Below are 10,706 nucleotides of genomic sequence, written 5' to 3' on the forward strand. Positions count from 1 at the left end.
TCCCACAGGCCAATTAAACTCGAGGTCTCAAACCCCGCGCAGCGCAACCCCCCGTGAAATGCCGGGGCAGAGAGAGGCCCAGACGGGGGGCTGGCTCTGCACCCCGAGTAGGGCCGGCCTTGGGCTTCCTGTCGCCGGGACACGGAGATGGCGGGCACTCGGGGGAGAGAAGCCAAAGCCCCAGGACCAGGGCCGGGTGACAGGTTTATTGCCTACAGTGAAAACTTGAGTTTCTCGTCACCCTCCCAACCCAAACTCTGCCAGCGCATCCCTCTCTCGTCCATTCGAGTACCTGACACACAGAGGCGCGGAACTCCGAGTAGTCCGAGCGCTCCCCGACCTGAACCACCCGGTCGCCGAGCTCCGACTCCTTCTCGCGCCGGTCAAACAAGTACACGTTCCTGCAGCCGTCGCCTCCGCCGCCCTCTCCGGTCCCTACAGAAGGCCCGCCGCCGCCGCCTGCCGCTGCCATATTGGGGGAGAGGAGAAAAAACAGCCGCGCCGGCGCCTAACGCCGCTGCGCTCAGAGGACCCAGGTACAAGCTCCGCGCCAGTCCCCAGGGCGGCGAGAGGCCTCAACCTAGGCGCGCTGCAGCCCCACCCTCCGCGGCGGCGGTGGAACAGCGGCCAACGCGAGAATCACCCGGGAACCGATTCAAACAAGCTTCTGCCCGTACACACGTCACTTCCGCGGCCGCCGCTCGCGGGGTGGAGGGTGAGCTCTTCGTGGGGCCGGGACCCGCGCCCGATGCCACCCACGCGAGCTTCGCAGCGAGACCCGAAACCAAGGCCTACGCCACGGCCTGTGGCGCAGAAGGAAGAGGAGCCGCCTGCGTTCAAGAGGAGGCGGGGCGAATCCGGCAGTCCGCGCGGGCAGGGGCGGGGCTTCCGCGCCTGGGCCCGCCCCTTTCGCCCCGGCGAAGTTGGAGGGAAGCTTGGGCGTTTCGTGGCCACCAGAGCTAATAGGGGCGATCCTTTAGCTGAGGCCGGAGACCGTGTCCCGGGAGCAGCGTGGGTAGGCTTCTGAGTGACTATTTTCTCACTGTGGTGAGGGTCCAGGTATCTTCCCTCCTCTCTGCGTACGGGACCGAGCCTGCCGGGCCTGGAGCTTCCCGCGTTCCTCAGGCTGTGTCCTACTCGATCGGGTCGCGTTAACTCAGCATCAGGCGTGCAGTATCAGGTCCACAGACCTCACTGGGTGAAACCTCCCCCGAGCACATGGGTTCCCACGGAGAGGAAACACTGTCAAGAGACCATGCGCCACTCTTTCCAACCCATTTCCTAATGGTTTTATGTGGGCCCCAGTATGGAACACCCTGAGAACGTCGGAACCAAAGTTCGGTGACTGTGACCAGCGCGGCCTCCTTCAGGTGGCCTCCCAGGGTTCTGGAATACGGACAGCATTCAGGTCGCCAGAGTATCTTCGCATCTGAATCTTTATTCTACGCGTTTCACCTCCACCGCCTCTGTCATGTTGCTGAAAATTATGAATGGGAGCACCTCTGCCCAAGAGCTATTAGGCTGAAATCACACAACATTCACAAAATGCTTAACATTCAGAGAGGAAGGGAAGTAGGGAAAGGGGGAGGGAGGGAAGGAGAGAGAGATGTGAGAAAGAAACATTGGGAAGTTGCCTCCCATACACACCCTGACCAGGGATGGAACCCACAGCCTAGGCATGTGCCCTGGCTGGGGTTTGAACCTGCAACCTTTTGGTGTACTGGACAATGCGCCAACCAACTAAGCAACCCAGCCAGGAAACAATTGACTTAATTTTTATTTTCATTGGTCATCTTATTATATAGGATGTAAATAATTAAGTGTCAAGTTATCTATTGCTGCATTACAACCTACCCCAAAACCTAACAGTCTTTCGCACAGCTTCCCATTTCCGCATCCTGAGATCTGACATAACACAGACTCGGATCAGAGGTGCTGGGAAACAGTGAATAATAGCTCCTCAGGTCCACAATTTAAAATGGCTTCCAATAAAACTACATTGTAAAGAATGGGAAAGAAACAGAATGGAAAAAAGTAAAAAATGTTGAAGCAGTAGAGCCAGAAGATTTTGTAGTGTAAAAATGTACTGGACTAATGTCTAATGAATGGGAAGATAGAATATTTCCTTAAGTGGAAGAGATTGACAGATGGTGACAATACTTGAAAACCTAAAGAATATTTTGATGGTCTACGGTTAATGAAGCATTTTTAAAATTTTTTCACAAGCTGGCAAAGAAACAGGTGCTACAAAAAGAAAACGTTTATATGACAGTGAAACTGATGACAGCAAATCAAAAAAGAAAAGAGATGCTGCTGACAAACCAAGATACTTCACAGTGGTCTTGATCTTGAACGAGTAACTGGTATCACAGATAGTAGTGAAGGATTAATATTTCTCATGAAATGGAAAGCTACACATGAGGTGGACTTGGTCCTGGCAAAGAGGCAAACATAAACTCCTCAAATTGCAATCATTTTTTATGAAGAGAGACAAACTTGGCATTTTTATCCAGAAGATGTACAATAATTTGTACATATATGTGTGTGGTTAGTGTGAACAATAATTACATTCTAATAAAAATCAGGTGTGATATATTCATTTTGAATAGTATTCAGGGGATTGTTGGGTTGTATTTTTTTAATCAAGGACACTGGCTATATTGAACAAATAAAAGCTTTCTATAGTTGCTTCATTTATCAGGAAAAAAATCATATTGTAGCATATTATTTCCTCTGCATTAGGACGAGCTTTTCTAAATGCTAGAAAAATTTCCACAGTTATTACTCAATCAAAACTTACATTTAACACATAATGCCTAAGGACCATTCTAGGTTTATTTGTTTTTGTGTGTAAACATATAAATACAGGGTTGAGCAAAAGTAGCTTCACAGTTGTGCATTTATTCTTTTTGGATTATTCATTAATTATCGTATTATTTTCCATATGAACAACTGTAAACCTATTATTGCCTTACTCTGTACACATGTAAATGGTAGTTGTTGGTTGGTTGGTTTTCTTTTTTTTTACATTCACCAAAGAAACAGAAATGACATTTTACAATCATGAGTAAGCCTAGGATGTTTTGGGTGTGCAATTCTTCTGAGAAACACAACAAATTAATCACCTCAAGTTTTGCAAATTTTCTGAAGCCATAAACATTCAAATGAAATTGATAACTCTGTAATTAATTGGACAATTTAGAGCAGCTTTATCAGAATTCCTATTTATATCTATAGTCATATAAATGTAATGGTTTAGTTGCAAAACGCACTGAGGGCAAAAAAATTTTTATCACCATCAACCACCATCCTACTCAGATTGTTCATATTGGTGTGTAAAAAGGAAACCAATTTCTACATATTTATTTTTATTTTGTATCCTACTACTTCACTGAATTCCTCTACCAGTTCTAGTCGTTTCTTGCTGAAATCTTCAGGGTTCTCTCTATACAGTATCATGTAATCTGCAAATAATGGCAGTTTTACTTCTTACTTTCTTTTTTCTTTTTTTTTCCCTATTTGACTATGACTTTTTTGTTTATTTTTATTTTAATTGTTCAAGTACAGTTTTCTGCCTTTTACTCCCATCCCAACCCACCCTCCTAGCCCTCCCCCTCCCCCCCCCCCCCCCCGCCTTGTTTTTGTCCATGTGTCCTTTATACTTGTTCCTGTTAACCCTTCCCCTTTTCCCCTGAAATTCCCTCCCCTCACCTGTCTGGTCACTGTCAGACTGTTCTCTATTTCAGTGTCTTTGGTTATATTTTGCTTGTTTGTTTGTTTTGTTGATTAGGTTCCTGTTAAAGGTGCGATCATATGGTGTTTATCTTTCACCTCCTGGCTTATTTCACTTAGCATAATCCTTTCCAGCCCATCCATGCTGTTGCAAAGGGTAGGAGCTCCTTCTTTCTTTCTGCTGCATGGAATTCCATTGTGTAAATGTACCATAGTTTGCAAGGATGGTACAATATTTGTAAATCAATAAATGTAATACATCACATAAAAGCAAAGACAAAAATCACATGATCATATCAATAGATGCGGAAAAAGCTTTTGGTAAGATACAACACCAATTCATGATAAAAACACTCAGCAAAGTGGGAACATAGGGAGCATCCCTCAACATAATAAAGGCCATATATGAGAGACCTACAGGCAACATCATACTCAATGGCCAAAAACTAAAATATTTTCCACTAAGATCAGGAACAAGACAAGGTTGTCCACTTTCACCACTTCTATTCAATATAGTATTGGAAGTTTTAGCCACAGCAATCAATCAAGAAAAGGAAATAGAGTATCGCGGTTCTATTCCCAGTCAAGGCACATGCCTGGGTTGCAGGCCAGTTCCCGGACGGGGACACACAAGAGGCAACCATACATTGATATTTCTCTCCCTCTCTCTTTCCCTTCCCCTCTAAAGATAAATAAATAAAATCTTTTTTTAAAAAAAAGAAAAGGAAATAAAAGACATCCAAATAAGAAAGGAAACAAAACTGTCATTGTTTGCAGAGGACATGATAGTGAACATAGAAAATCCTATAAATTCCACCCAAAAACTGTTCAACCTAATAAATGAATTTGACAAAACAGTGGGATACAAAGTCAATATCCAGAAATCAAAGCATTTTTGTATACCAACAATAAAACATCAGAAGCAGAAATCAAGAAAAAAAATCCCATTTGATATAGCAACAGGAAAAGTAAAATACCTAGGAATAAACTTGACCAAGAAGGTAAAAGACCTGTACTCGGACTATTTCTTCCTTTCTAATTTGGATGCCTTTTATTTCTTCTTGTCTGATTGCTGATTGCTTTTTGTGACTGATTGTACTCCAGTACAATGCTGAGTAAGAGTAACAAAAGCAGGCATCCATGTCTTGTTCCTGATCTTAAAGGAAACACTTCCAGTTTTTCCCCATTGAGTAATTATGGTAGCTCTGGGTTTGTCATATATGGCTTTTGTGTTGAAATATGTTCCCTCTATTCCCACTTTTCTGAGAGTTTTTATCATAAATGGGTGCTGAATTTTGTCAAATGCTTTTCTGCATCTATTGATATGATCATATGATTTTTATTCATTTTGTTCACATGTGTATCATGTTAATTTATTTACAGATATTATACCAACCTTGCACCTCAGGAATAAATCTCACCTGATCATAGTGAAAGACTTTTTTTAATATATTGCTGAATTTGGTGTGCTAACTTTTTTTTAATCCTCATCTAAGGACATGTTTTCATGGATTGCCTCCTATATATGTCCCAACCAGGGATTAACCTGCAACCTAGGTATATGCCCTGACAGGGGATCAACGATTAACCTTTCTGGGCACAGAACAATGCTCCACCCAACTGAACCAGGTGGCCAGGGCTTGGTATGCTAACATTTTGTTGAGGATTTTTTGTATCTATGTTTATCAGAAATATTGGCATATAATTTTATTTCTTTATAGTGTCTTTATCTGGTTGTGAAATTAGTATAATGCTGGCTTTGTGAAATGAGTTCAGGAATCTTCTCTTACATTTTTGGGGAGAATTTGAGAAGAAAGGTGATAGTTCTTTGAATGTTTGGGAAAATTCACCTGTGAAGCCATCTGGTGCAGGACTTTTTTTTGTTGAGAGTTTTTTTTTAAATTACTGTTTTGATTTCATTTGTTGTAATTGGTTTGTTCAGATTTTCTGTTTCTTCTAGATTCAGTTTTTAAAAGTTGTAGGTTTCTAAGAAATTATTGATGATTTCCACGTTTTCCAATTTGTTGGCATAGAGTTATTTGTAGTATTTTCTTTAAATCCTTTGTGTTTCTGTGGTGTCAATTGTTGCTTCCTCACTTTTGATTATATTTGTTTGGGTCCTCTCTCTTTTATTCCTTAATGAATCTCTCTAAACATGTATCAGTATTATTTATCTTTTCAAAGAACCAGCTCTTGGTTTCATTGATGTTTTTTATTGTTTTTTATACTCTGTTTTCTTTATTTCCACTTTGATCTCTATTATTTTATTCATTCCACTAACTTTGGACTTTGTTGTTTTTTTTCTAGTTTCTTTAGGTGTAATAGATCGTCTCTTTGAGATTATTCTTTTCTTTTTTTTTTTTTGAGGTAAACCTGTAACTCTCTTAATTTCTCTCATAAAACTGCTTTTACTGTGCCCCATAGACTTTGGGTTGTTTTGTTCTCATTTTCATTTGTCTCAAGGTATCTTTTGATTTCTTCCTTGATCTTATTGTCAACCCATTCATTGTTTAATTACATGTGATTTATCTCCCATATGTCTGTGCATTTTTCAGGTTTATTTTCTTGTAATTGACTTCTAGCTTCATACTATTGTAGTCAGAGAATATGCTTGATACACTTTTAATCTTAAATCTATTGAGGCTCCTTAAATCTTAAAGCCTGCTTTTATCACTCTTATTCAGCATTGTTTTGTGTCATAACATGTAGTCTATCATAGAATATGTTCCATATACACTTGAAAAGAATATATTTTGCTGCTTTGGTGTTAAATGCTTGGAAAATGTCAATAAATCTACCTAATGTAGTGTAACCTTTAAGGGGCTGTTTTCATGTTGATTTTCTGTCTGGAAGATTTATCCGTTGATGTCAACGTGGTGTTAAAATCTTCTACTGTGACCATATTACTGTCAATCTCTTCCTTTATGTCCATCAAGATTTGCCTTATGTATTTAGGTGCTTCTATTTTGAGTGCATAAATATTTACAAGGATTATATCTTCATGTTAAGTTGATTCCTTTACCATTATGTAATGTCTTTCTTTGTTTTTTTACAGCATTTTAAAAAGCTTATTTTGTTTGATAAAAGTAATGCCACCCCAGCTTTTTAAAAAAAAAAATTCCATTTGCATGAAATATCTTTTTTCATTCCTTTACTTTCAGTCTGTGTGCATCTTTCATTTTTAGGTGGGTCTCTTGTAGATAGCAAATACATGGGTCTTGTTTTCTCATGCATTCAGCTACCCTTGACTTTTGATTGAAGCATTTAAGCCATTTACATTTACGGGGATTATTGGTGGGTTTATTGAAATAAATAATACATTGACATGTTTATTGAAATTTAATTTTGTGTAACTATGTTTCTCTCACTTTTTCTCCTTAAAGAAGTCCCTTTAAAACATTTCTTGTAATGATGGGCAGGTTTGCTGGTCATAAACTCCTTTAGTTTATTTGTTTGTTTGTTTATTGCTGGAAAGCTCTTTATTTTTGCTTCAATTTTAAATGATGACTTTGCTGGGTAGAGTAGTTTGTAGGTGCTTGCTTTTCATTACGAGAATATCTCATGACAGTCCCTTCTGGCCTGAAATGTTTCTGTTGAGAAATCAGATAACAGTTAGCATACTACCCTTGTAGGTAATTGTCATTCTTTCACTGCTTTCAAGATGCTCTTTTTGTATTTAACCCTCGTCATTCTAATTATGGTGTGTCTTGGTGTGGGTCTCTTTGGGTTTATCTTGTCTGAGATTCTCTCCACTTCCTGGATTTGTGTGTCTTTCTCCTTCACGAGGTTAGGGAAGTGTTCTGTCATTACGTCTTCAAATAGGTTCTCAATCTATTTGAAGTGCTCTCTTTAAACAAGAAGAGAGCTCTTTTCTGTTTGCCCTGTTATGTGGGTGTTGTTATACTTCATATTGTCCCAGAGGTCCCTTAAACTATCTTCATTTTTTAAAATTCTTTTTCCTTTTTTCTGCTTTGATAGGGTGTTTTTTTCTACCTTCTCTTCCACATCCTTTAATTCAATCCTCTGCTTCATCTAACCTACCGCTGATTCTTTCTAGTGTATTCTTCATTTCTGATATTATATTATTTATTTCTCACTGATTCTTTTCTGTGGTTTCTATGTTCTCTTTTATGCTGACTATCTCTTTGTTTAAGATCTGTCTGAGTTTACCCATTCTTCCCCTAAGTTCTTGAGCATTCTTATAACCAAAGTTTTGAACTTTGTATCTGGTAAATTGCTTGCTTCCATTTTATTTAGTTCTTTTTTCTGTGGATTTCCCCTGTTCTCTCATTTGGGGCATGTTTCTTTGTCTTCCTCTCTTGGCTGCCTCTCTGTATTTGTTTCTCTATACTAGCTGGATCTCCTCTGTCTCCCAGTCTTGGTATGTTGGTGTTATAGAGTAGGTATTTTATGAGGCTCAGTAGTGCGTTCTTCCAGGTGACCCAAATAAGGTGCTCCAGGAATATCCCTTGTGTGGGTTGAGTGAGCCCTTCTGTTGTACTTGAGCCTAGATTTCTGTTGGCTCCTTTGTGGTTGGGGTTGACCTTCAGGCTGGCTGACTGTGAACTGCAGTGTAGGAGCTACTGTGTGGGTGCTGACCACATGATGCAGAATTTGTCCCCACAGCATCCAGTGCCTACTGAGATGTCCCTTTGGATGTGCTGCTTAAGGAGCTAATTGAGTCCCTCTCTGATATGCCCTGAGTCTGCTCAGACCTCTGTATCATAAGTCCAGGCAGCTGACTCCTCCACAAGGTGTGAGCTTGGCAGGGCTGGGCAATAGGGAGTCAGGAGGGTGGGGCTATTGCATTCCTCCAGGACACCCTGCCTGTGGAGGGTAATGCTTCACCTAAGAATGGGGGTGTATGTGGGCAGTATGGAGAGGGACTCAGCACAGTAACCCTGGCAGCAGATTCTTCAGCTGTCTCCCCAGAGCCACACAACCCAGTCTTTCCTCACATGACTCTAGTCTGCTCAGAGCAACCCACCCTCTGCTGGTTTCTATCATATAGTTTATGACTTTGAGTACCCAATCTATCGGGCAGGTAGAGCACATTTTGGAGTTTATTCTGTTTCCAATTTTAACAAGTTCCAAGCTCTGGGTGGTAGGGAGAGAGGCTCATTTGTGTCTACTTGGACTCTTTGGACTTCCTGTTGCTTTTGTGCTGCTTGGGACATGGGATGACTTGCAAAGCTTCTTTTGATGCCAGTCTCTGCATGTACACAAGGGGGAACCCCCAAAAAACATAATTTATTTATAAAAAAGTGTGTATTTATTCTTACATCTTTAAATTTCAGTCACCTTCAAAGTACCCCCCATTTGATGCAATACCCCTATTGAGACATTTTTTCCCACTGCTCAAAACAGATTTTGTTGCTTTTGTTGCATTTTAGTGCTTTTGCTGTTTTTTGTTTTTGTTTGTTTCACCTCTTCCACATTGGCAAACTATTTCCCTTTGAAGGCTTGTTTTTAAGGATATTTCATTGATTGTGCTATTACAGTTTTCTCAATATTTTCTTCTTTATCCCCCCTCCACCCTGTATTCTCCCACACTCCTTAGTTCATGTCCTCGGGTTGTACAGGTAAGTTCTTTGTTTCCTATACCATTTTTTACCTCTCCCCATCTATTTTATGCCTACCAATTATTCTTCTTCCTCCCTGTACCTTTTCCCCAATCTTCCTCCCTTCCCCTTCCTGACCAAAAACCCTCTGTGTCATGTCCATTTTTCTGATCCTGTTCCTGTTCTTATTGTTTGCTTAGTTTTTGTTTTGTTTCTTTCTTTTATTTTTTAGGTTCATTTTTGATAGTTCTGAGTTTGTTGTCATTTTACTGTTCATATTTTTTATCTTCCTTTTCTTAAATAAGTCCATTTAACATTTCATATAATAATGGCTTGGTGATAATGAACTCCTTTAACTTGACCTTATCTGAGAAGCACTTTATCTGCCCTTCCATTCTAAATGAAAGCTTTGCTGGGTAGAGCAATCTTGGATGTAGGTCCCTGTCTTTCATGACTTTGAATACTTCTTTCCAGCCCCTTCTTGCCTGCCAGGTCTCTTTTGAGAAATCATCTGTTAGCCTTATGGGCACTCCTTTGTAGGTAACTCTCTCCTTTCTTCTTGCTGCTTTTAAGATACTCTCTTTGTCTTTAATCTTGGGTAACAATGGTGATGTACCTTGGTGTGTTTCTCCTGGGTCCAACTTCTTTGGGACTCTAGGCTTCTTGGACTTCCTGGAAGTCTATTTCCTTCACCAAATTGGGGAAGTTTTCCTTCATTATTTGTTCAAATAAGTTTTCAGTTTCTTGCTGTTGTTCTTCTCCTTCTGGCACCCCTATAATTTGGATATTGGAATGTTTCAGGTTGTCCCAGAGGTTTGTGAGCCTCTCTCCATTTTTTTGAATTCTTGTTTCTTCATTCTGTTCCAGTTGGATGTTTATTTCTTCCTTTTGTTCCAAATCATTTATCTGAGTCCTGCTTTCCTTCTTGTCACTGTTGGTTTCCTGAATATTATTCCTGAATATCTTTATTTCACTTTGGATATCTTTCATTTGTTCTTTCATTTTTTTGACCAAGCTCAATCAGTTCTGTGAGCATTTTGATTACCAGGGCTTTAAATCCTCCATCAGATGGGTTGGTGATCTCCTTCTCGCTGAGGTCTGTTTCTGAGGATTTGCTCTGTTCTTTCATTTTGGCCCTATTTCTTTGTTTGGGGCCACTGTTCAGTTATAAGGGGCCAGGGCCTTGGGTATTCACCCAGGCAGGGCAACCCTCCGTGCTGCGCTTTGGAACTGCTAGTGGGCTAGGGGCCAGAGAAGGAACAGCTCCCCTGCTCATCTCTAGCCCACTTTTCAATGAATTCTCATGTGAGACACTGGGATTTCTCCCACTGTGGCAACTGCTGTAGTCCACAGCAAGCTCTGAGTCTCTGTTTCCCCTTAAGTCAGCCTCTACTGCACAGCCTGCCGCCTCAC

General features: G+C 40.8%; 1 protein-coding gene and 1 pseudogene across 1 annotated transcript in view; one reads left to right on the forward strand and one right to left on the reverse strand.

Moving 5' to 3' along the window:
* Nucleotides 1–794, reverse strand: part of SMCHD1 (structural maintenance of chromosomes flexible hinge domain containing 1) — a 152,596-nt gene extending 151,802 nt beyond the window's left edge. Inside the window, exon 1 of the mRNA XM_053664170.1 lies at nt 293–794. Within this exon, the coding sequence (XP_053520145.1) occupies nt 293–472 (180 nt within the window). The 5' untranslated portion in view covers nt 473–794. The remainder of the gene's footprint in view (nt 1–292) is intronic.
* A 61-nt stretch (nt 795–855) lies between these two features.
* Nucleotides 856–2,672, forward strand: LOC119065944 (chromobox protein homolog 3-like; annotated as a pseudogene).
* The last annotated feature ends 8,034 nt before the right edge of the window (nt 2,673–10,706 follow it).

Source organism: Artibeus jamaicensis, unplaced genomic scaffold (assembly GCF_021234435.1).
Source record: "Artibeus jamaicensis isolate MK-2021 breed Jamaican fruit bat unplaced genomic scaffold, CSHL_Jam_final contig_354, whole genome shotgun sequence".
NCBI lineage: Eukaryota > Metazoa > Chordata > Mammalia > Chiroptera > Phyllostomidae > Artibeus > Artibeus jamaicensis.